Consider the following 26,884-nt stretch of genomic DNA (forward strand, 5'->3'; position numbering starts at 1 on the left):
TGTCGGATTGGACACGTGTCTGCTGTAATTGGCAAATTTGTGCTTTTTCTAACGTTGTTTGTCTAACTTTACAGTTACACTTGCTCTACATAACATCCGTGATACATAGACGTAATGATTTTGAGCAAGGAGTTCAGATTTTATGCTGAAATATATATATATTTTTCCAGTTCATGGCAGTTGGGGAGATTGGTCATCATGGGGAGAATGCTCCTCTTCATGCAATAAAGGGCAAAAGAAACGTTTCCGTTCATGTAACAATCCAATACCTTCAGGTGGTGGACGTGACTGTACTGGATCTTCTCAACAAATTGAAGTTTGTAATGCTCATCTTTGCCCTGGTAAGATGATCTTTGTGTCTTATATTCATATTATTCACACAAGTCATTTTGTTTATGAAGGCTTATTTATTTCATTTATTTTACTATTGTTTATTTAAAATGTCTTGCTATTTAGAAATTCAGTTCTTATTTTCAGTTAGCATACAATTCCCAAAAATATTTCTGGGAACATGAATTGTTTTGCTGATGATGTCAAAGTTATGGGGACTGTAGAAAATGAAGAACAAGCAAATCAGCTGCAAGAGGATCTAGATCATATTACGGAGTGGGCTGATAGATGGGGTATGGCTGTTAATGTTGGGAAATGTCAAGTGCTAACCTTTAGGGCATGGAAATAAGTGTACAAGTTATTATTTGCAAGGTTCAGCCATTAGTCAGGCAGACAAAGTTACTGATCTGGGGGTCTTAATAAGTCAGGATTTAAAGTTCAGCCAACAATGTAGCATAGCTAGCAACAAAGCCAATAAGATGCTTGTGTTTATCAATAGATCTATTTCAAACAAATCTAAAGAAGTTCTTCTGCCCTTATATAGAAGTTTGGTTAGACCCTATTTGGAGTATGCTGTTCAGTTTTGGTCTCCTTATCTTAAGAAAGATATTAATGTATTGGAAAGGGTTCAAAGGCGTGCTACAAGGCTAATAAGTTGACTTTCTCACTTAGACTATGATTCCAGGCTTAGAAAGCTAAAAATGTACAGTCTTGAGCAAAGAAGAGACTGAGGGGACATGATTCAGTTGTTTAAATTTATTAAAATGAAAGATGTTACGGGGTTGAAGTTTAGCACTGAAAACAGGACACGGGGTCATTGTTTTAAGCTATTTAAATCTCAGGCTAACATGGATATTAGGAAAAAGTGTTATTTTAGCAGGGTAGTGGAACCTTGGAACAGCTTACTGGAAGAGGTGGTAATGAGCAACGGAGTAGACAGTTTTAAGAGGGCTATTGATCTTCACTGGGGATTGTAAACTGACTAGGACCAGTCTAGCTGGGCCCAGAGCCTGTTACTGGTCGTCACTTTTGTATTTGTATTTAATTTCTTGATTGTATTTCAGACAATTTTATCAATGAGAAATAATTACCTTTAAAATAGCTAAAATTGAATAGTGGACTGTGGTGGAGGTAACAGCATTTTTCTAAGTTATATTAGTTAATACTTTTATTTTAATTTAAAAAACTACTTTGTATATGTATATCTAAATAGTGTTGTTTCATATTTTCTGTTTTGCGCAAAGTATGATTTTTTTGCTTTCCCCACAATTTTGAATTCAATACATATTTTCAAACTTGTTGGCCATTCATCATTCTTGTTCCTTAATGAAAGAAACAAAATACAATCAATGATTTACTTTGTTATTGTTTTTTTCATTAGTTGATGGAAAATGGAGTGAATGGAGCGTTTGGTCATCATGCTCAGTAACGTGTGGTATTGGTATGCGTTCGCGAATCAGAACTTGTGATAATCCAGATCCAACTTTTGGTGGAAAAGATTGTTTAGGAGACAATGAAGAGTTTGAAGAATGTGGAGATGAAGCTTGTGATGGTAATTAAAAAATTCATAGTTTAAAATTCAGTTCATTATATATCTCATCCGTTTTGTATTAATTATGCTTTAGTAAAAGCAATTTTTAATTTTGTAATCTGTTTTTGTTAATGTTCTTGGGATTTAGCTGTTTGCATACTGTTTTTTATGCTTATAGTTTTACCTATTCAAGCTTTTGGACATTTGATTGGAGCTATAAACGAAATTGATTTTGGCCTGTCAAAAATGGTAGCAAACGTAACACAGGTTGGCATGGTGCAAACAACATCTGCTTACATTCAAAATATCACTGAAGAAATAGGTAATCTTTTCTTTGCTGAAAAAGTGAACATTCATTTTTGTTAGAATTTTGTTTGTATTGGAGTTTGAATCTCTTTTTAATTATTCTTTTACAAAAAGCTCCTTGGATGAAATTGCTGGTACCATTGTTAACCCCCATATATTGGACTACTGCATATGAAATAGGTCAGGCTGTTAATGGATACACTCTAACTAAAGGATTTTTTCGCAGGGAAACTCAAGTGAACTTTGCAACAGGTATTACCAAAATGAGATGCTTTGATTTTTTTTTAAATTATTTTGCCTGTATACTAATTTAAAATTCTGGTGTAGGTGAGACTCTTTACATGACTCACATTGCTAGAGGACTTGACAGAAGAGGAAATCTTTTGGTTGACATTGTGATAAGTGGAGAAGTTCCTGAAGTACCAACTAATTCTGATACCAAACTGCATTCTTATACAGGTAAAATAATGAGTTTAGTTCAGTTAAATATTCACCTTTGTAACTCAGAGTGGTACTCTTCTGCAAATCTGCTGGCCTACCATAATCTAAATGTCTACTAAAATTGCAGTAAAGCTTTAATTTTTTTAAACATGGCAAGCCTGAATATTGTCACGCATAGGCGGCTGGTGCAACATAAAAGTGCGAGGGGGGATAGTTTAGGTGTGCAGTGCACATAAATTTTTTTTGGGGGGGGGGAGGGAGTTGGGCTTTGAGGTTGAAATTTATCGTCATTACTGATTGAATGATCTTCTCAAAAATCAAGACAGCTGGTACAGTAGACTCCTTCCTTCTATAATTCAAAGTTCCATTTTATTTTCTATGAAAATAATAGCATGTATTAAGTAAATTCTTCTTTGTTTAAACACATGAATTCATCACTGCCAGCATTTTTTGATCGATCAATAATTTTGAACTTAGAAAAGTGGAGGGGCAAGGCCCCTTTGCTTTTGAAAGTAAGGGGGCAATTGCCTCTCACCATTGTTCCCCTGTATGAGCCGTCTATGTTGTCACACATTTTATTATAAACATATTTTAAGTTTTCCAGGTTCATTTTAGTCATATTATTTCTTATAGGACTGCTCTTGCTTACATGACTGCCAGTTCTCTCAATTGGTTTGGGAGATTGCCAGATTTTAATGCCTTCCCCTGAACTTGCTAATAAAGTTAATCTTCTCAATTTTATCAAAGCTGAGGAAACTCTAAAAAGCAATTTTTGTATGATTGGAAAAAAATCCATGCAATAAAATTTATCATGAATTGCAAGTCGTCGTCCTAAAAAGAACTAATAGTATTTTTGATATAGTTGGCCATTATCTGAAGCTTAGTGAAAGAAAGAGAGAATTGTATCAGTACCTAAAGTACATGAAATACACCGCCAGCGTCACTTTCCTATGCTGGACTGATGAGTGCTAATAAGCACGAAACTGCAGCCCTCGGCTGGAAATGACTGAGCTGGCGGTGTATTTCATGTATTTCTGATTTAGCCCTGGCTATAGGGCGGTAATTTACTGAAAGTACCTAAAGTATTCTGTATGATCAATCAATGCCAAAAACATCATCTGACTGGTGCTGTAACAAATTACAAAGTCAGACTTCCTAGGAAGATGGTCTTGCATTTTTGTTTCATTTTATCCATTCATTATTTATTCATACTGTTACAAATTCTGTAAATAGTAATTATTTTTATGATTAATTTGTCATAATCAAGCTAAATTTGCAATTTATTAAATTATCTTTAATCTAAAATTATTGTAGTAATGTAACCTGTAAATAGTTTCTTGTAATGAATATACAGCCCCCGTACATTCGGCTGAAGTATACAGTCCCCTTATTTCTGAATGATAAAATTTGTGAATGGAAAGAAATAAGATAACGGTCTATGATTTTCGAGAAGCATTTGGAATATTGTGTAAACTTTTCGATGTTTATAAATAGCCGCCGCATGATAAAAAGTCAGTCTCGAGTTAGTTTATGCTTGTGAATCGTTGCAGCGGTACACTGGAGATTGTGTATTGCTGTTTTGTGAAGCCTTTTGAGCTGTATTTTTGCTTATTTCGATGTAAATACGTGTGTAACCGTTGAGATTACGGTGTCGATTGATATTTGCTTAATTGCTGATGATTAATTTAGCAGTTGTTAACGATCTTTCCTGTACATAGTGTAAATAAATCTCTTGTGTTTTTCTCAAGAACTGTGTCGTCCTTTCAAGAAAGTTGGAAGTCGCACCGGATCCGTAACAATACACATTTCACGATCTGTTTCAATATTAGATAACCACAAGGACTTTCCATTGGAGTTTTAATTTTGCTACATTAACGTAGAGTGATGTATGTTATTTTGTCTAGTGCTTTATTCAAACCTCTCATTAAAATATCCATTTAAAATACCTTTTTACAATGTTAATGACATAGGATCAACTGCTTGAAATGTAATGGCACCTGTGAAATTATTGTAACGGATCCGGTGCGACTTCCAACTTTCTTGAAAAGACAACACAGTTCTTGATTAAGAATACAGGAAATTTATTTTCACTATGTACAGGGAAGATCCTCAACAACTGCTAAATTAATCATCAGCAATTAAGCAAATATCACACAACACTGTAAACTCAACGGTTACACAGGTATTTACTTCCAAATACGAAAAACAACACACCGAAATGCCTAGCAATAAACAGAGCTAATACACTCTCAGTACAAATTCTCAATCGAAACTGAAACTTTATCATGCGGGACGCTTTTTATAAACATTGAAAAGAGATCGCTCAACTATTCCAGAAAATGCTACACCATTCTACATTTTCTTATTTCATTCACAAATTTTATCAATGAAAAAAAAAGAATAGGGGGTTCGTATACTTCAGCCGAATGTATAGGGGCTGTATATTCATTACGGGAAACTATTTACAGGTTACGTTACTGCAATAATTACTATTTACAGAATTTGTAACATTATGTTTTAAACGTAAAAATACAAGAAATTCATATGTTTTAATAAGTTTAAACTTAAAATATAGTTTGAAAATGGTTTTCTTTTAGAGGATTATGTTCAAATGGGCCCTGGTTTGATCTACGCATTTTCTACTCGCACCTATGAAGTGGATGGCTATGTCATTCCTTATTCTTGGAATCACACCATTGTTTATGATGAAGCACAATCTTTGATGCCATTTCCTACTGAAAGATTGTATGCAAATGGTATTAATAGTTCTTATGATAGTGAAAAACATGAAATGAAATATATAATATCAGCAGCTATTGGTAAAAGTAAGTTTTTTCTTAACATTTTTTCTTTTCATTATTAATGGGGACTTTACATTCATATTTAAACATGTTGTACTTTGTTGCTATATTATCAAATTATAGCATTGAACCTAACTTTCCTGTATTAACTAATTTTTTACAACAGCTATGAATATGTCTTTTAATTTTAAAATTATAATAAATTTTGCTAGTTGCATTTATGAGCGATTCTTTATGCCCAATCCATGGTAGACTAGTGCTGCTTATCTAATGTATGTTTAAGAAAAAAATCATCTGTCAGTTCTTAGCTATCTTATTTTTGTGATCTTTATGGGGAACAGAGATAAAAATAGTTGCTTCATGATAGTTTATCTCTGAATATCACAGTGATCAACAATCATTGCTTAAAATATGCTAACAAAATATTTGCTGGTATATTTTGTAGATGACACAACTGTCACTTTTAACTGTAAATCTTGTTTTAATTGTCTTAAAAAATTTAATGTTTGCACTTGGATCACTTTTTTTTTTTGTTGGATGTTCATGATAACTGAGAAAGAGGTACTCCGGCTGTCATAAATTTAGTTTTCTGGTTCTCAAACAAAATTTAAAAATATTTTTACTTTCGGAAAACTAATGTTAACATTTTTTCAGGTGTTATAAGCAAGAGGTAATTGATTTATTCATTTTCTGTTAGCCCCCCTTAATCAGGTAACAGATAAACAAATACCCCACTTATAAGAATAAGTTTCTGGAAACGAATATTTCACTATAAACACAACGTTTTGGATATCTAATGGAATGATTTTCTCGCATGATTCACTAAGACTGGCACACTTTGAAAAACACTTTTACAAATCAAAATTTTGAATAAATTTAAAAAAAGAAAACATTAAACATATGATAAGACAGAGCAGTTTTTTTTTCTTTTTTTTTTTTTTTACAATATTGAAAGCACAAATGGTAAAAGTTCCACTTGGCTTTCGAACTTGAAGGTGATTCTTCTCCCAGCAACCACAGGTGTCAAAATTTAGCCCCTTGGTCAGGGAATAACATAACACTCCAGGTTCCCCGGACCTTGGTCAGGGAATAATAGGTACTTTGAAAATCTAATTGGAGATTATAATGTTCTTTATGTTTTGGGAAAGGAGGTACAAAAGTCTGCCCAAAACACTTTGAGCAAGCAATCCTCGATTATGGACTTTTTCAATTAGTAATGCAGAGAAAGGGACAACAAAAACTTTGTGATTAAATTCTATGTCACTTATATTTTTGAAATTTGTTTACATATTTGTAATGTAAATACTGATTATAATATTATAGTTGTTTTTAAGCTTATCTGAAATAAATGTTTCGACTAACATTCATTTTTTTTTAAATGTATACTGATTAATTATTACAATTTTGAACAGGTGCTATCAGTTGGTTACGGAAAGAATTCCTCACAGTCAATTACCCCACTTAGTTGAATATTATATTTTGGAACCACCAATATTCGTTTAAGCTGAGCTGACAGTTTATACATGTTTTCATATTGCTGTTGAAATTAGAAACGTACAAAAAAAAAGTTGACGAGGTTATTATATAAATATACACAGAGTGGATCAAAAGTACTGAGTGCATTTCATGCTTGAACACAAATTGAACAAATTGAGGTGCATGCATGTTTCTTTTTTTTATTGGAAAGACAACATAAAACTGTTTTATACAAGATACTGGATTCTTCACAACACTTGCTTTTTGCTTTGAAAATTTGTTTAAATTTAAATATTTCAGTGGTATTTAATGAAAAATATGTTTAATACTTTATTCTTTCACAACTTCTTATTCGTTAACATAATGCATTTTAGGTCCATCTGGTGAAGAATGCACTGATGGATTTAGTTTGAGCGCCCTTGGTAACTATTGCAGTGGTAAGTGTCATTTAAACTGTTAATAATATCCTTTATTTTAAATTTCAATTATTTATTTTATTTCACTATACATAAGAGCCAAGAACAAACCTTTAACATGGTTTTCAATACTTTTAATGTATTTTTAATCTTCCTTTAAAAAAAACAAACAATTGTGCTTTTCTGTTTGCTTAGATCCTTGTTTTACTTTAAAATTCCATCTCAATATTTTTCTTTGCTTCCTGAGACTGTGTGTTTTTAACTTATATTTTTTTGCACTTAAAAAAAAGCATTCAAATTCAAAGGAAAAATTGAATTACATTTTTATGTGTGCAGTATTATGCATGGATGCACCGATAAGCAAATTGGCTGATTACCAATTAATCGGCTGCTGATAATCAGCCGATTAATCGGCTCTGGCCTTTTAATGATCATGATTATTTTACAATGCTACCAATTCCTCTGTCTCTTTTTTCTTTTCCATCACTTTTTTTGACTATAGAAATAGTTAAGTTTATTTTTAAGAGACAATTTTTCTCCACTTTCCTAATTTTCCAAAAATAATTTTAAAATTTCATGCAATTTCTTTCAGCCAATTTTCATATTAATGTTAATAAAATCATTTAATGTTTACTAGATATGTACAGTAGAACCTCGTTTTACGTGGGGGTTATGTTCCACAAAAATGCCGCGTAAATCAAAACCGCATAAATTAAGACTTTATATTAGTGTTAAAATAAGTGTTAGGTTCAGTAGATAAAAAAATACTTCATTTTAGTGATGACTAATTGCATAATAAGTTGATATTGTATAATAAGTAATTGTTTAATGAGTACTTATATCGATTTCTATGCAGAACATGCATAAAGAAAACATAAATTAATTTTGTATTCTGTTTACAAAAAAATGCTGGTTATGATAGTCTTTTGGCAGTCATTAAGAATTTTCCTCAGTAGTTGTTAGAAGAGCATTAACGCATTCATGATCACTTGCACCATTTCCATGATGAAATCTTCCTTCACTACCAAATCAGAAAGATCATTTCTATTGACTAGAAATGACTCAAATTTTTCAATGTGAACGTTTTTGGTTGTGTGTCACTGATGTCGGTACCCTTGTTGGTTTTGTCCTCTTTTGTCACTCCTAAAATCTCTTTTTCAGTGAGTTATGAACTGTGTGAATTTAATAACTATACTTCTAGAAAGAGCTCTGGAACCAATCGCATAAAATGTCTCCAGTGGCTCAAGCTCGATTATTAGTCCGCCAAAATGTGTTTATTACATGTAATCTGCAATCTTTAGGAGTTTGGATTTTGAAAGAGGGAAAATTTTATATGTTTGCATTGCCGCATTCGCGTAAAACCGAAACTCATCTGTGTAAAATAAAATAAAGGTGTCAAATCTTAAACTGCATATAATCCAAACCGCGTAAAATAAACCCGTGTAAAACTAGGGTCTACTGTAAATTAAAAAAAAAAATAGGGGCAGCCTGTGGTCAACAGGCAAGTTTAGGAGCCTTTTTTAATTTAAATTTATTTTTAAATTGTTAGTAGCCATTTAATCCAAGAGTTTTTATTCAGTATAAAAAATATATAAAGTTATCTAAAAGCACTATTCTACAGGGGAGAAGTATTGACTCATGAAACATGATGCAACATTGTATATGTATGCATATGTATATGTATGCATGTTGTGCATATTCATTTTTAAAAAAATAAATATATAAATAAAATAATATTACTTCAACCATCAGTTTGTAAAATAATAAACAAAGTAAATTATCTACATTTTTTTTTTAAATCAAATGATATTTTAAAAAATAATTTTCTGTTTTATGGAATCAAAAATTAATAATTTAAATCTTGCGTTGTATGGTGTAATCATATGTATAGTTACGAGGAACAAAATAACTGAAAAACCAATCAAGTTGTGTCACCAAAAGCTGGGGTTAGGGTATCATCGTAAACTTTAGGAAATGATCCTGATTTTCTGTAAGAAATAAAACAAAAGAGTTAAGGGAGGGGGGAGAACTAAGGGATGTTCTTGTGGGATCATATACACATTTGTTTGTTTCTGTTACATTTCTGTCCTTCAAAAGATAAGTAGAAATAACATTAATAACATAAAAGTAAAAACTATCTGCAAGGCAGGTGATATGAAAAGTGTAGTGGGGGGTGGGGGGGAATAATTATTGCATCCAGTTTAAATTTCCTGTAATTTAATTATTCTTTGTAATGTAAATTTCAGCTGTGAGAATTATCTTTCAATATTTCATTCAGTTTTACGCACTTTCTAAACTATTTGTTTTTACTGCCTGCACTTTCATACTGAAATTCTAAAATTATGTTTGCAGCAAATTACGCTTATTTATTGTTCTTAAATGTATTCATCATAGTTTCTTGTTGAAGGTATGCTTTAAAAGAAACATAGTTTGAAAAACATTTTTCCCCGCACATTAATTGGCAAAATTTGGCCGATTATAAATAATCGGCAAAGTGGCTGATTATGGCCGATTAATCAGTGCATCCCTAATATTAATATATAGCATCAAATACTGTATATCGAATTAGTAATAAATTGGAAAACAGGTTGATTTTAAATTTATATAATATTTTCATGCAAAAGAACTTAAAACAAACTTTTCAGCAATGTGCATAAGAGTACAATTGTAAATGAGAAGGAAAAAAATAGAATTAACTTTTACAAAGTAAGCAGATTATTCCAGAATGTCAATTAAGCCCTGAACAAGTTAACTGTAGTATCTACTAAAATGAGTTCTTTTGATATTTGAAGAAGCATTCTTGATTCCTCACCTGTATGGGAACTGACTGACATTAATGAAAGCCAGTACCATATTTTTAACTAGTATGTTTTAAAGTCATCCAAAATGTATTTTGGGAATTCAATCATTTTATTGACTTCAGCTTAAAGGATACAATGCACCTGGGGCGGGGGGATCTTTTGAATAATTACATTTTGCTTTAAATGTTAGAAAATGCGTATTGTTTTTCTTTGAGAATGTTAGTTTCCAGTGGAATTGCCCAACTATTTATTAAAAATATTGAAATGAATAATATTTTAAATTTTAGTTTGCATGCATTTTGAAGTTTTCTGAGATTTGTGTTTTAATTTTTTGCAGATGTTGATGAATGTGAACTTAATCCTTGCTCTCATGTTTGCAACAACTTTCCTAGTGGATTTTCTTGCTCTTGTCTTCCTGGCTTTGCATTGGGTTTAGATGGCGAAGCTTGCAATGGTAAGGATCATTGATTTATCATTGTATTTATTAATTTATTTGATGGATTGAATGCTGCTTGTAATATATATTTTTTTTATGCTCTTACAAGAAAGTTAACAAATAGAAATGCATAGCTGTCTTATTTTAAGATACAATGTTTGTAAATAGTAAAACTATAGTTCTATAAATAGTAAAAAAAGATTAATCTGATATGCAAAAAGAGAAATTTGACACTTACATTTTCTTTTACTTTTCTGCGCAAAGGTATTTACTTCTGATGTTGTGTGTTCTTAAAAAAAAAAAAAAACGATTTCAGTCAAAAAATATTTTAATAATTTTCGTTTGTTCTTCATTTTTCTTTAGAATTTTTTTTCTCATAAAACGCTCTGAATTTTTTTATCTCCCCCCCTTCCCGCTTTTCTGTACTTGTAGTGTATTACTATACAATCTATAATGAATTTGATTTGAACGATACGCTTTTGTTAAAGTTTTTTTGTGTGTAAATAAATTCTTTAAATATGATAGTTTTGTAATTTTTTAAAATGTCAATTTCAGGTTTATTTGTATGAAACTTCAAAAATCTTTTTTTAAATTAAAAAATATCTAATTGATTTTTTTTCCATCTGAATTTGTTTTAATTTGTCCCCCCCCCCCCACCCCCACCCAAAAAAAACCATGATTTTTTTTCCATGCTGGTGCAAAAAACTACCGACGTACCAAATCTGTTATTGTCATAAAGTCTGGATCAGGGGTTGTTCAGTTTCTGGTATGGATCAAAATTTTTGAAATGCTGACAGCTGGTGATTCTATCTATCGAATGTGATGCTCGACTCCAAATGGAAGCCGCTCCTTTCTACCTTGAATCAAGTAGAGCTACTACTGGAGTCCAGTTTTCCAAGTGACATAAGTCACCATTACAATTGCTTTATTTTCTAATTTTTTTTTTTTTTTTGAAATTTTAATAAACTGCAAAACAATCTTCTAATGTTAAAAAACATGAGGAGAGACAAGCTATCATAAGTTATCATGTATAAGTAAAATATCTATATTTTACTATTTTTTACACAAAACTTTTATTTACTTTTTCCTTGTACATATACAGTGAAACTTCTATGCAGGACCACCTCCATTAACCGTCAATTTTCTAAGGTACTGATTTTTCACCCTATATACTCAATGTTAAAAAACCACTAGGAGAGACCATTGATTTCTCTGTCAATGACCTGCAAATTGCAAAAGTCAGTGAGCGAAAACAAAAAGAGGGATAACAAAAGAAAAGTAATAAAACGATTTAGTCTGGATGCACATTTGACTTCACATGCTAAGTGTATCAAATTTTCATTTTTGACATCATTCTAAGTAAATCCCACTCAACCAAATCTTAATAATGAAGTCTGGATTGGAAATGGTCAAGCAGGGTTGTCATATTTTCAGGATAGCAGAAGAACCAAAATGTTAAGAAAGTTACCGAAGACAGTACAAGATAAGATAAATAAATACCTTTGTGCTGAAAAGTAAAGTAAGAAATAACAATGTCGAAAAGCACAAATTGCAGATTACTGCAGACACGTGTTTCGACGTTACAAGGAACGCCTTTTTCAATGCAAAAAGTAATGGGCTCATGGATGAAAAGGCTTTTGTCGGATGTCTCTTCATCCATAAGCTCATTAGTTTTACATTGAAAAAGGCGTTCCTTGTAACGCCGAAACACGTTTCTGCAGTAATCTGCAATTTGTGCTTTATGACGTTATTTTTTATTTAACAATATTTTGTAGCAGGGCCGTATTCAAGGGGGGGGGGAGGGTTCTTAGGGTTCAAACCCAACCGAAAAGTTTGGTTTGACTTTTAAATATTCGTTTATATTTAAAAATTTCCAAAAAATATTGTTTCAAAACTCAAATGTCTTTCATATGTATATTTATTGCATAAAACGCTTTCATAATCATTAACACAACGACTTGAACATTAACACAAATAGTGCAAAGCTTCGCATGAAAGTTTTTAAACCCTCGCCGAAATTATATTACGGCCCTGCAAGGTAGCCCAACTTCTCTTGATCACATTACTTTCAAACATTTCTTTGTCATATAAAAGCACAATTATTTAAGTCATCCAGAAAAAGGCTACTTTTTTAAATTTTGATAAAATTTAAAGTCAAACAAAAACAGCCAGCTGTTACTCAATTATTTTTTAGGTCGCCAGAGGTAACAAAATGCAGCCCAATGGGCTACTTTTCACTTAAACTGGGAGGAAAAGGACACGGCACCAATGCTCCTCTCGCAGAATCTGTGTGTGGAGGAGGGGGGGGGGGATACCATTAAATGTTACAAAAAGAATTATGTGAATGTATTCCTCTTTCATGCAAACTGAGAAAGGCAAGCACTGTGTAAAAGAAAAAAAAATCTTTTTTTTTGCTGGATTCTCGCGAATAAAAAAAAAACAAAAAAACAAAAAAAAAAAAAAATTTTAGTAACGGTTTCAATTTAAAAGTTGTTACCTTCAAAATATAGAGACAACTTAGCATTGGAAAACACTGATGATTTTGCGACCGAATGAAAACCCTCTAAGATAAAGGAATATTCGAGTTTTAAGATTTCGATTTATTGAGGGTTGACTGTATATTCATGAATATACTTTGCCGTTGATTTTTATGCATTTTGAACTTCAACAACTTGAACTGAAAATGTCCTCTTTAATTTGTAGATATAGATGAATGTACAATGAATTTGGACACATGTTTGTCATCTGAAGAATGCATTAATACCATTGGTTCCTATAAATGTCTTGTAATGTGTAAAAATGGATATCAAAGAAGTGATGATGAACTTTACTGTATAGGTATATGCTTTTTTTTCATGCAGTATTTGTTCAATGACATTTCAACATTTTTTCTTGCCTAATTGTTTATATATAATTCTTTTGTTATGTAAAGTAGACCCTCTATCTGAATATGCCCTAATGCACCCCGATATTCTGAACACATTTTGATGGTCCCGGAAAATACATGTACCTCATCAAGTCTCCCTCTGTAATGAACGCCCCCATAATCTGAACACTTTTATACAGATCCATTAGTGTTCAATATAGAGATAAACTACTGTTTTTATAATTTACACTCAATACTTCTACATATTTCGTAAGCATATCTTTTTAATCCTAGGTTAAATTTAATTCAAAATAAGATCTTTTTTTTCTATTATCCTTAATTAGTGAATTAATTAATGAAAAAGTTTGCTGAAAAGCGAAATAAGTTCAAACTGTACTGGTTCACTGACACTTAGCATGTGTTTTACAACACTTTTCAAATTCCTTTCCTACTAAATAAAATAACAACTGGTAAACATAGTTTTCCTTTTTGTCAATAGCAAAAAGCCAGCTATAAAGTCTTTGTTGCGTAGTTAAAGTAATGTACTCAAATTTTGCATACTTTTTTCTGACTTGTCAACAAGATGTGCAGAAAATTTTTGTCTGACAAGAACAGATCATTGAGCGATCTGTCTTCCAGGGTACTTAGAGGGTATAATTTATCTCCTGAGCCCCCTAAATGACAGACCTGTTTGTACAAATGGAAAACAAGCACTATAACTCGTACTTTTTTTTTAATGAGAAGATGATGGCTGAAGTTTACATGGGAAATAATTTATTAAATTTATTTCTTGAATCATAAAGAATTATCTTTTAAATTAAAAAAGCAGTTCAATGTTGTGTTTTATTTTTATCGGGAATATACTGTGGGCCGTGTATGTGCCAAAGCACAGGCCTTAGGTTTATGTTCTCTGATTTAAGTAGTTGTCAGCCAAGTGAATTTCTGTTAATGTGTGTAAAATAAACTTTTTTTTCAACTCATATAAATATAGCATTGCACTAACTAGGGAAATAAATGTGTCAAGTTACTGGAATAGTTGAGTTATTGAGTTTTCTCCCAGTTTTTGCTCTATGTAACTATAGTAAAACCCCTCCAAACGGACACCTCTCTTATGCGGACAATTTTTAACTCCCCAGTTCCAATGCAAAAAACATTATTAAACCCCTGTTCTGCAGACACCTCTCTATTGTGGACAAAAAAATTTGTCCCGTTTGTGTCCGCATTAGAGGGATTTTACTGTATTCATCAAAACATTTAAGCTATGATTATTCCAGTTGAGTGGGCTAGATATTGTTTAAAGAAAAATACTAGCTTAGCTATTTTGAAGATAATTGCAACTAGCCTCCCATTTTTAAATCTGTTTTTGGGGGTGTTCCCGTGATCCAATTTTGGATGTTACTGATACTCAGTAAGAATTACTGATTATAAAAACAATTGAAAAACGCTTCTGTTGCATTTTTGCCCACGTTAAAGGTATTTTTTTCTTAGTCTGCCTGAACTATTATTTCACTTGAAGTAGTTTTTTTTTAAATTGTTTATTCAATGATCCCCAATTCTGCAATATAATTTGAGTTATATTTGTTATCTTTTTAATTTATTAGCAGCATTGTGCTTTTTTTTCTCTAGATATTGATGAATGTAGTGCAAATCTTCACAACTGTGAGCAAATTTGTGTTAATTCCATTGGAAGTTTCAGTTGCAGCTGTCAAATCGGTTATTATCTGTTTGGAAGATCACGGTGTATAGGTACTTCAAAATACATTTTTATTTATTTATTTAATTATTTATTTTTGTTAAATGACTTTATGAACTTCTACAACTTTCAAATTTCTTCATGTCAATAATTTGTTATTGTTTAGTATTGTATTGGACAGGGATTTTTTATTTTCTAGTGTTCTTTAATCAATATGTAGGTAGGCTTAATATTGTATTCTTTAAGGTAGAAAATATAATAATTTTTAAAATAATGTTTCAATCTAAGAGACTTCAGATATTTTACACTTTTATCTTCAGTGTATTAAATTATTATTATTGCAGTTACGTATGCCCTCCTATTACCACTTCCCTTCCATTATTGCCAATTATGCATGAAGTTCAGTTTGATAGTTCACGGATATGATGTTATTTTAGCGTCTAATAGAGCATCCAAACTGAACCATATGCATTTAAATTATAACTTCAAAAACTAAGTTTCAACTTTTTCTGTAATTTCAACTATATTCAAGTTTTGTTATTAAATGCACTATTTTTAAAGTAGTGCAATTTATGTTTACTACACTACTTTATTACTATATACCATACAACTATGCTACTTTGTGGCATTGTTGCATTATTTTTTAAATCTTTTATTTATTACTTTATTAGTATTTTAATTTTCTTTTAAATGTTGTTTGCTTTTCAAATATAGCTGTTGACAAATAGTAATCAAATTAAGATTATCCAGACAAGTTTATTTGTATCTATTTTATTTTAATTTTGTATTTACTTTATCTAAATTGAATTTACCTGTTTTGAAATTTAATTTTAAAGTTTATTTTTACATTAATCAAAGCTTTAAAAAGACACGGAAGTATTTAAAACTTCTTTTTTTTTAATTAGATGTTGATGAATGCAGTTCATTAGAACCTCCATGTAGTCACACCTGCAAAAACTTACCCGGTAGTTTTATTTGTTCCTGCCCTAAAGGATATGAACTTCAAAATCAGAGAAATTGTTTAGGTATGCAAAATAAGTATATGATAAAGCATTTTCTTAAGTGATTTGTGAAATATCATATTGAGTTCAATCAAAGTATTTTTAGAGGCATTCATCTTTTTATTTTTTTTAACGTGCAAAACACCATCAATCATCTCGAATTGCTACCTAATAAGATACCATTTCAGTTACATTATTAAATAAATGAAAAATACTGAACTATTGTGGCAATTTGTTTTAATTCTAAATTATCTGGGCATTTAAATATTTTACATAAATCTGAGCCTCCACTTGGTTTTTGCACAGACAATATATTCTGCCTCATTATGCTGTCATTCTCCAGTCTTATGAGAAAATGCTGAAAATACAACTTCCTGTTCCACAAAACGTTTCCCGTTCACTTAATGCTTTTTGTTTGTTAAGTCTTTGACCATTGAATATTTTTTTCGATATGGTAGGCAGGTATCTCTTACCATCACCGTGGTGTGGCAACTTTTGCTCTTTATTTGAAAAGAAATTGCCCCAAATTCTCACAGATGATGTCTACAACTGGTATGTTGTTATTTCCTGCTGGGAATTTGCTGACACAACAGCCAAAAGGGGACGAAAACATTTTTATTTGGGTGAAGCATTCAACTAAATCTTAGAAAGAGATCCTTTTCATTCTAAAATGTTTTCTTCATATGGTCAATATAGCATCTACCTCTTTTCGTCGCATCCAGACATTTTCTTTTAGGGGTAACAGTCAACAGGTGCAGTTTAAGATAATTGGATAATAATTAGTCTAATTTTATCTGGAATTTCGTATTAATTTTTAATCCACATTTTACACAGGCATTTTAGGAGAAAAAAGGTTAAAATACCTTAACAAAAGGGCTATTTTATGTTCAATATTAACCAAAGCAAGTTAACTTAAGGAGGCTAACACAGAAACAGAAAGTGTTGTTTGCTATGAGGTTAGTAAATGGGCTTTCTTATTTGGATCATGGTTCCAGGCTTAGAATACTAAATATGTATAGTCTTGAGCAAAGGAGAGTAAGATGGGATATAATCCAATTATTTTAATTTGTTAAAGTGGAAAATATTTATGGGCTAAATTTCTGCACAGATGGCAAAATCAAAGGTTATTGTTTTAAACTTTTGAAATCCCAAGCTAATCTTGAAATCAGAAAAAATTACTACTTCAATAGGGTCGTAGACATTTGGAATAGTTTACCAGAAGCAGCTGTTACTTGCGATGGGGTGAATAGTTTTTAGACGGCTCTTAATCTTCATTGGGTATTGATAAATTGACTAGGACCATCCTAGCCAGGCCCACAGCTTGTTGCTGGTCATCACTTTTGCATTTGTACTTGTTAATTACATTTATACATCTACATTGCACAAACCTACAAATATATAGCAATAAAAACATATCAATTTAGAGTGGAGTGTTCTTAGTTAAAAAATATTCATTGTTCTACCAGCACAACTTACCATTGATGATGATGTTCATATGTTATTGTTCTAAGTGTTAACACACAATTGCAAAATTTTACAGTTTCAAAATACAGTGAAACCTGTGTAAGTTGACCACTTGCGGTGCATTACTTTAGTGGTCAACTTAAGCAGGTGGTCAACTTATAGAGGTTGAATTATATGATAAGATTTAATTCTGTGCCTGAAAATAGCGATCAACTTAGAAAGGTGGTCAACTTTATACGGTTTTACTGTAATTGTTTTTAGCTGTAGGAAGAAATATTTGTCACTTGATTACAAACATTTAAACCATTTAAACAATAACCAAACAAAAAAGATAAATCATTATGTGCTTGTGTTAGCGTTTTTTTTTTTTTTTTTTTTGCATACTTTAAAAATGTTTAATTTTTTGCATGAATTTCTGCTATGTAAGCACTGGTTTTAAACCTTTTAGTACCACAAAAGAAAATGTTATAATAATTAGGAATTTCTCAAACTTTTAGACATTGATGAATGCAAACTTGGAATTTATAGCTGTGAATCAGATCAGGAATGTAAAAATGTTGATGGAGGTTATAAATGCATAGCTAAATGTTCTCCTGGACTTGTCAGAGCTGCAAATGATACATGCATAGGTAAGAATTTGCGTGATTTTTGTATTGTCTAATTTTAGTGGTTTTCAAGCAGTTTTCTACAAAACTCTGAAGTTAGTTGTAGGGTCTGCAGTAAATCTCTGGCCAATGTAAAAATTGAATCAACAACTATAAAAAATAATACAGGGGTAAAACATCATCTGTCAAAAAAAAAGCTAATTTTTAGAAAAACACATTGGAATGTTTGACTGGCAGGATTTTCCCCTAGTATGGCCCATTCAAAAAGTATTTCAACTAACACTAAATGGTATCATTATTCTAGTTCCTCGAAAAAACTGACTGACATGGTTTTTCCCGTTACCCTTTATCTATCTAAATATATAAAGGTGATGGTGTTTCTTTCTTTGTTTCTTTGTACCCGATGGCCAGAAGACTCCATAGCACCTACAGCCCTGTAACTTGACACAAAATTCGAACATACCCCGTGGCTGAGCACCTCGAACTGGAAATTCTAAATTTCTAATTAGTGTTTCATAATTAACTAATTAAGCTAAAATTTCACGTTTTTCGCCTAATTAAGGAGGTAAGAAATCCTCCAACCCCCTAACATTACATGTCGTTGGAAAGAGCTTTCCTTTCCGAACGAAATGATGTTTGTTCAATTTCTCTCAATTAATTAGAACAGAAGATATAAGCGATTCTAATTGAGCCACTTTTCAAGGCTAAACTTGATTTTTGGTTTTACAGTGACGTTTGTCGCTTCCACCAGAATTAGCGCTGTATCTATTTTAAGTTACATATTTGCATACTTAATTTAATTTAAATAGTGAAGTGTGTTTTTTGGGGGGTTTTTTGCAAACGCTACTTTTTGCAAACTACAGGGAACAAGGAGAGAGCTCTTTTTTTTGCGCTATTTAATTAAATGAATAAAGTGAAGTTTTTTTAATGATCTTTGATCAGATTAGGAAATGAATGAGGAAGTTAAAATAAATAGAGAGGTATAAAATAAATTAGAGGTAGAACTTACAGGTAGATAGCTGCCGAAGGTAACAGTTTTGGCGTAAAAAGGCGAATGACACAAAACGCAACTGGAAATAGGTATATAAAATTCAAAAAAAGATAGATATTAATTAATTAATATACTGCTGCCAAATTTTTTTTAAACAGCGGCCGTAGGCAGTGAACTTGGCGTAAAAACGGGGGAGGGGCATGACATTCAAAATTATTGCAATCAGAAAAATAAAATTCTCATCTGTAAGATCTATTTTGCTTATTTTGAAGAAGATCTCCATAACAATTTGTCAAATTTCCTTGCCCCCCCCCCCCCCCTTCCGAAATCAATTCCTGGCTACAACACTGATTGGACCCCCTCGGAAATGAAATCCTGGCTACGCCACTGTACGGAGAAAGAGTTTTTTTGTTATTAATTATTAATTTTGACTAGAATTTGCTTTTATGCATCAAGGTGCGTATTTCACGCAGGGAGTAAAAATGTCCCTCTCAATAAGCAAGCGAATATCAATTATTTTTTAAATACTACTGCAAAATACAGAAAGTACCCCCTACAATGTTTTTGAAAAAATCTGATACATTTCAGATATGTTTATAATCAAGGTTTTTTTGAAAAATTATCCCAAATAAATTATTTTTAGAATGAATTGACTATTATGTGCGAGTCCTACAAACTCCATAAATCAAGCCCTAAATCAATTGCTTATCATAAAGTGATGAAACCTAAATTTACAGTACACATGCAGCGAAATATGTGCAATGACACCCAAAAATGGGATGGAAAAATTAGGGGTTAGATATATTCAAGATTACGGATGATTACACTTTTGGCAAAAAAGAGGAAGCTTACATTACAATACTTTCAGAATTTTACAGTAAACAGAAATAACCAGAAATTCAAAAATTAGCAGCTACTAACAATTGTCTTCCTTTTTTTTTCATGCTATAAATTTATTAATTTACTGTCAATCATTAATTTTTGTATAAAAGTTAAAAGAATGTACTTTGTACTTGAACAGAATTTCCAGCATAAGAACTTGTAGGGTAAAAAACGTATATTTTTTGATAAATTCCTAGTTTTAGCACTGCAGAAATGATTTCTTAATTTTATTGTAATTGTTTATTCCTGAAACAGATATAGATGAATGTGACGATCATGCAGCTTTATGCCATTATACTCAAATTTGTATCAACACATATGGGAGTTATCACTGCTCTTGTTTTAGAGGTTTTTATTCTGAAGGAGCTGGAAAACCCTGCAAAGGTATGTTTTATAGTTATTTTTAAAAACTTATGCTTGCTTTCAAAAAGGGCATTGGCATCCTACAAATTATGGTAGTGCTCCCTCCTTCCTTACATCCATCTTATTTTAGTACTTATAAAAAAGATAAAGATTAGCAGTTGCCAATTGCCACACGGCAAATAAGTAAAAAAAGTGGCGACTAAAAATATTCATGTCATTCACTATCTGGTCGCCAGTTTCCTTAAATCCACATGTGCAGGGCCGGATTTGGAAGTGTGGAGGCCCCGGGGCAATGAAGGATTGGAGGCCCCTAATCAGGGTTCGAAAAGATCATATTTTCGAAAATATCCAATACTTTGATATATATGTATATATCCGATATTTTCGACCCGTGAAAGTTAGGATATTTTGTAAAAATTTTATTGTGGGGGCCCCTTTGTTGCTGAGGTCCCGGGGCAGTAGCCCCGCCTGCCCTCCCCTAAATCTGGCTCTGCATATGTGCTATGAAGAGTTTTAAGTTGTCATTAATATTCCTCTTAAAAATGAAATAACATCCTGTTCACATAATTAGCTCTTAAATATACCATTAACATACATGTCTCGTATTAGTTATATTGACTTTTACTTTGATTGCAAATTTTTGTTTCAGTAGCAATTTAAAAGCTAATTTGTTATTTGTAGTTAATTTTTCTGTTTACAAAAAATGTTGTGACTAGGAAAAAGAAGGAGCTACTAATAAAATTGCTTTTACTCACAGTTAGTAACCAGAAAAGTATCCCAGTCTTGATCTTGAGCATGTATATTTGTCTTTTAATAAACGGGCAAAACCCATACTCCAAAAAGAAAAGTTGCATGGGTATTCATCCAGAGTTCGTACTCTCCAGGAAAACCTGGAATTGTCAGGGAAAATGACATAGTTAAAAATGTCAGGGAATTTTCCAATTTTGCCTCAAAAATTTTTTTTCCGATTATTTAGCAGGGAGTTTCGTACCCTGAGATCTAATCTTTATTTTTATCAATGTTTCCTGAAAAAAAATTGTAAAAGTTTTGAGGCAAAATGACGCTAGCAATAAAAAATAAGCAAAAAAAAAAAAAACTTTCGCGGACGCCATTTTTGCCCCTCCATAGTTCCCAAGAAAAAAATTCCTAGGGTGATCAAGAATTCTGCAGTAACTCAACAGGGGAGAAGACAATTTACTGCTTCTGAAGCACAAGCCTGTGGGTGGTAGGGTCGATCGAGAAAATCGTTTTTTATCAAAGAGTCTTTTCAGCTACGTGTGAAACGTAGTCGTACATTTAGTCATTCATAAGATGGAAGTAGACATGATGCTTAAACGCCTAAGTTTCCAAAAACAAAGCAGAGTTGGATGTTTTCTTTAACTGCAAACTAATTAAAATAACGGAAAATGTGTTGCAGATTTTTTTTTTAATATATAATTTTTCTCAGAAATGAAAAATTTTGTTCTTAAAACTTAATCTCATCCTCATTGTCTTGGATGCAAATGTGCTAAAAACTTTTCAACTGAATTGTAGTTTCACGAAGATTTATTATTTTTAAATTGTTTTCATGCTAGAAATTCAAAAAAATATTTTTTAATTTTGTAGCCGGGTCATTCCATGCAAAATGAGCAAATCAGCTGTGGCTGACATGTCACAGATTTCAATGAAAATTTTTATTTAGGTAAACCATGCATATCTATGAGGGAATGCAAAGTATGGAAGTTTAAAAACTGTTTGTTGTTTTGTTATTGACATTCGAAGTTGATGCTTACGCTAAGCCTAAATTTTCAGAGTTCATTGCTGCCAGTTTGTGACTCAATAACTCCATAAGTTATAAACGTACACTTAAAAAAATAAATATTTCCGCATTCTATAAACAAATCTCTATTGGGAAAAAGGAAAGTAAAATTTATTCGGATCTTTTTTTGAATCTGAGATATTAACAAATATTGAAATTTTGCCAATTTACTTCAGATTTGAAATCACTCTTCTAGCTCTTTTAATGAAAATATAAGAGTAAAAATGATTCAGATTGGAAAACTATCTGTAACTAACTATCTGCTCTAATTTAGTTATTGTTTATGAATTTCTTGATGACGAAATCATACTTTAAAAAATCGAAAATTTCAGTTTTTCCTCTATTTCAAATGTTTTTTTGAAGATGAGGGAATGCTCTAAATTCACTCAAGTTTTTTTATGTAATATATTGAAGTGTCTTTTAGATGCTATTAAATTTTAATCATTGGTATCAGCGTATTTTTGTTACTAGAGTAACTTGAACTTAGGCAAAATTTCATTAGTAAGTTCTTTTTATTGTAAGTTTAGCAAAACTAACCATTTCTTTTGTGTTTCATTTTCTCAAAAGCATGTTTATGAAGTATTTGCTAAAATGTACATTTTTTAAAAATCGAAATAAATGTTAGATATACTTGCTTTTGCATCATTGAGTCTTTTATCTAGTGTTTTGAATTCTCGTAATTTCACATAAGGGTCAATCCATACAGGTTTCATACAGTGTAAACTACTCATTCATGTTCAAATATTTCTAAATTATAAAATTAAAATAATTATTTTGAAAATTACAATATGTTTTTTCAGTATAATGTATTATGTAGGGCACAATATATGTAATTTAAGAAGGTGCAATGAAGTTTTCACACTTTTAATTTCTGTTTTAGTGTGTGAATTGACTAGCAAAATTGCTCAATTTCAAAGACCTGTATCTTTTTTACAAATCAAATACAAAAAACAATATATATATAACATGTATAGTACTTGAATGGAATATTCAAAATTGCTCAATTTCAAAGACCTGTATCTTTTTTACAAACCAAATACAAAAAACAATATGTATAACATGTATAGTACTTGAATGGAATATTCAATTGGCCAAGAAATTTTATTTTTAATTCCATCCCCTTTTGGTTTACAGGGGTCTAAAAATGTCCTTTTTGTCATTTTTCCGATTTTTGAGGGGCTGTAATCTATAAAGGGCGCCCAAACACACAGCAACAGTTACATATTCTTTTTAGCATGGTTCCAGTGATTAGTTTTTGCCGTATTTAATTTTGTGTTTCCGTCCCCTACGCGAGTTATCCTCCTTTGAAATGAGTAAAATTTTTACATTTGGTCTTGAACTAACCTGTTGCCATTATTTTAATTATTAACGTACAGCTACGTAACTCAGCATGTAAGACTATCAACTTATGCACTTTAACATCAAAGCGTTAAATTAACTGTCATAAATGTAATTCAAATAGATTTTGGCCAAAATGCAAAGGTCTAAAAGTCCCATTTTTGAATACGAAAATCACTTTTGATGACCTCCAAAAAATCAAAGTTGAGAGAAATAAAAACTTTTTAACAAAAAAATTGAACCGCTGAAAAAACTGAAAAGCAAAAAATAATAAACCATTTTAATTAAACCTTAATAACTAAGTTCTTAAACTGATGTAAGTATACCTAAGTATATATTTTTTGAAATAATTTAGAGTTTTTAATTAACCTTAATAACTCAGTTCTTAAATTAATGTAAGTATACCTAAGTAGTTTTGAGTCGGTGCCAAACAAGCAAATTAATTATTTTTGTAAAGCGTGAGGCGCAGCAGTGGCGTATGGCGACACGGCCCTTCGCCGGAAAATGCCGGCGTTCACGAAGTTAAACCCGAACGTCGTCGAGTGGTCTCGAAGAAGCACGTGTCGAGTATTTGGCTGCTACTGAGCTTTTGCCTCATATACAACAGTCAAAATGTTTATATCATTGTTCATCATACTGAAGAAGGATTTCTCATCTTGTTAAAAGCCCAAATAAATGGTTTTGTGGGTCATAGTATTATTCAGCGTAAGTATGGCATAACAACTGTAGCCGTTAATTGCATACATGATCCTGAAGATTTTTCTCACTGGTTGTTTGCCTCTCTCGTGCGAGGTCCCAAAGCTCCAACGAGAGGTACTTTTTGTTGTATACAATCTACTAGTATTCATGATTTAATGATGGCGTGTGGAGGGAGCATATTTTGAAACATTTATGTTTATCGCCGGACATTTCACATTACATTGCTAATTTTATTTGGTTATTTCTTTAAATTTAGGTAATTTAGGGATCTTTGTTTATTTATTGTTTGGCACCGACTCAAAACTACTTAGGTATACTTACATTAATTTAAGAACTGAGTTATTAAGGTTAATTAAAAACTCTAAATTATTTCAAAAAATATATACTTAGGTATACTTACATCAGTTTAAGAACTTAGTTATTAAGGTTTAATTAAAATGGTTTATTATTTTTTGCTTTTCAGTTTTTTCGGCGGTTCAATTTTTTTGTTAAAAAGTTTTTATTTTATAATTTTTTGTGGCTAAAGCTACTAATGTGGCTATAATCTGTATCAAACTGGATTAGTGCTCGTAGTAGAAAGTCGTGAAAATTTAGAACATTCTAGGGAGTTTCAAATTGATATAGGTAAACTTCAAGTGGCATTGCAGTGGCTCCTAAAGAATAATGCACTGTATAAAGATGTTCGTGTGCATTTTCCTACTGTGATCGATATTTCTACGATAACACAAATTGCTGACGAATTTGCATTTTGTCATCTATTGTACGTTAGCTTTGTCGTACAAACTAACTTATTTTGTTTCCGCTGAAAAAAAATATATAACTCCAACATTTTCTTATTGTTAGTACTACTGAATCCAACACACATTTCTTCAAATATCTTGAAAACTCATTTCTGCAGATACTGCCGCTTACCTGCCCACGGCAGTACACACGAGAGACATACAGGTCTGAAGCTCATTCATTGTGAGCTTTTTTTTTTTTTTAATACCCAACTCAGAATCAAAAAATCTTGGAGTAAACAACTAATCACCCCCTCTCCCCCCCCCCTTAGGGTAGGAATTTTCCCCTCAAATTTATAGGGGAATTACTTCAGGCTATACCCTTTCTAATAAAAAAAGAATATTCAAAATCGGACTATTCTGTAAAAAGTTATGTGTGGTCATACATTAAAAAAAAAAAATGTATATATACGTGTCGACTTGAGAACCTCCTTCCTTTTTTTCGTCGGTTAAAAATAAAAGAGGTTTTAAACATCTTTCATGTGCAGCTTTTAGGGATATGAATTTCAAAAAAATTAAAAATGGTCGAGCGCAACCATCCGTTGAACCTGTATGGATTGACCCATAAAACACAAAGAAAATGCTATTTTTCTGAATTTTATTTTACGTTTTCAAATCGAAAACCAATTTTGAGTTTCTTTTAGCAAATAGTAGAATTACAGTTCTATATTCTTGAAAAATTTTAAAGTTGTCTGAATTTTCCCTCATTTGAATTTTTGTGTGTACGTGAAGGGGAAAATCATCATTTTACAAAATGTCACTAAGTTTAAAACTGATTTTGAAGACAAATGAGATAAAATACAACTTCAAAAGTAAGGTATTTCTTTTATGATACTTAGCACATTATTGGGTATTAATTTCATCAAAGCTAATGCATTCCTTAAAGATTGAGATTAAGAAAAAAAAAGGTTAATTATGAGAAAATTGAAATATTTTCAGTTTTTGAGACTCGGTTAAAAGTTAACTATTATAACTTTGAAAATTTTAATGATATCAGATTGATTACCCTACTCCATAGATTGCAAAAACATATAACTTTTATGTTTTCATTAAATAGTTAACAAGATACAAGCCTTCAAAAGTGCAACATTTAGCATTGATGAGAATGATGTTCAATTTGACCAATTTTCAATCGCATGTAACTATTTAAATAAAAAATTTTAAGCAAAAAATTTTAGATATTTTTATATAGGCGTAAAAGGAACCTGTATACCAAATTTCATAAAAATCTGTTACCATGCAGCCACCACTTTTTTGCGAATTTTGCTCATTTCGCATGGAATGACCCAGCCGCCATATTTGGTCATTCCCATGATGGCAGTACACAAGACTTTTTAAGTGCCTAAGTTTCCGAAAATGGCATTGGATGTTTATTGCAGTGCAAACTATTGATAAAAATGAAAAATGTGCCCTTTTTTTCCGGATAATTCGTAATTAATTTCTGGAAAAATGCGAAATTTTATCTCCAGAACATTTTTTTAATTCTAATTGATTTAGACGCTTATGTGCTAAAAACTGACTATTTTGTCTTATAATTGTAGTTTTCTAATGATAATTAATTATTCATAACTAGTTTTATGCTGCAAATTCAAAAATCTACTTATTATCTTTTTTTTTACTTAGTCGCCATATTTGGTCCTTCGCAAGATGGAAGTAGACATAAATTTACAAAAACATAATTGGATGTTTATCTCAATGTAAACTATTGAAAGTAAATGTTCAGTTAATTATAAATTTTTAAAAATTAATTATTTTCTAGAAAAGTAAATTTTTAATTTTAATGTAAGCATCCTTTATATGCAAAAGAACAGAAACTGATGATTATTAGCATCGGCCTATGATCGATGGATGTTGATTTTTGTTCTTA

At 31.4% G+C, this 26,884-nt stretch overlaps 2 protein-coding genes across 2 annotated transcripts in view; one reads left to right on the plus strand and one right to left on the minus strand.

Moving 5' to 3' along the window:
* LOC129223366 (transforming growth factor-beta-induced protein ig-h3-like) overlaps positions 1 to 26,884 on the minus strand; it is a gene marked incomplete in the record, with an annotated part of 615,676 nt that overhangs the window by 214,554 nt on the left and 374,238 nt on the right.
* LOC129223370 (hemicentin-1-like) overlaps positions 1 to 26,884 on the plus strand; it is a 181,411-nt gene that overhangs the window by 141,604 nt on the left and 12,923 nt on the right. The window contains exons 63-75 of the mRNA XM_054857950.1: positions 171 to 341; positions 1,712 to 1,882; positions 2,040 to 2,183; positions 2,282 to 2,419; positions 2,495 to 2,626; positions 5,206 to 5,433; positions 7,260 to 7,322; positions 10,440 to 10,556; positions 13,242 to 13,376; positions 15,031 to 15,150; positions 16,003 to 16,122; positions 18,060 to 18,191; positions 20,296 to 20,424. Of these exons, the coding sequence (XP_054713925.1) occupies positions 171 to 341; positions 1,712 to 1,882; positions 2,040 to 2,183; positions 2,282 to 2,419; positions 2,495 to 2,626; positions 5,206 to 5,433; positions 7,260 to 7,322; positions 10,440 to 10,556; positions 13,242 to 13,376; positions 15,031 to 15,150; positions 16,003 to 16,122; positions 18,060 to 18,191; positions 20,296 to 20,424 (1,800 nt within the window). The remainder of the gene's footprint in view (positions 1 to 170; positions 342 to 1,711; positions 1,883 to 2,039; positions 2,184 to 2,281; positions 2,420 to 2,494; positions 2,627 to 5,205; positions 5,434 to 7,259; positions 7,323 to 10,439; positions 10,557 to 13,241; positions 13,377 to 15,030; positions 15,151 to 16,002; positions 16,123 to 18,059; positions 18,192 to 20,295; positions 20,425 to 26,884) is intronic.

Source organism: Uloborus diversus, chromosome 5 (assembly GCF_026930045.1).
Source record: "Uloborus diversus isolate 005 chromosome 5, Udiv.v.3.1, whole genome shotgun sequence".
NCBI lineage: Eukaryota > Metazoa > Arthropoda > Arachnida > Araneae > Uloboridae > Uloborus > Uloborus diversus.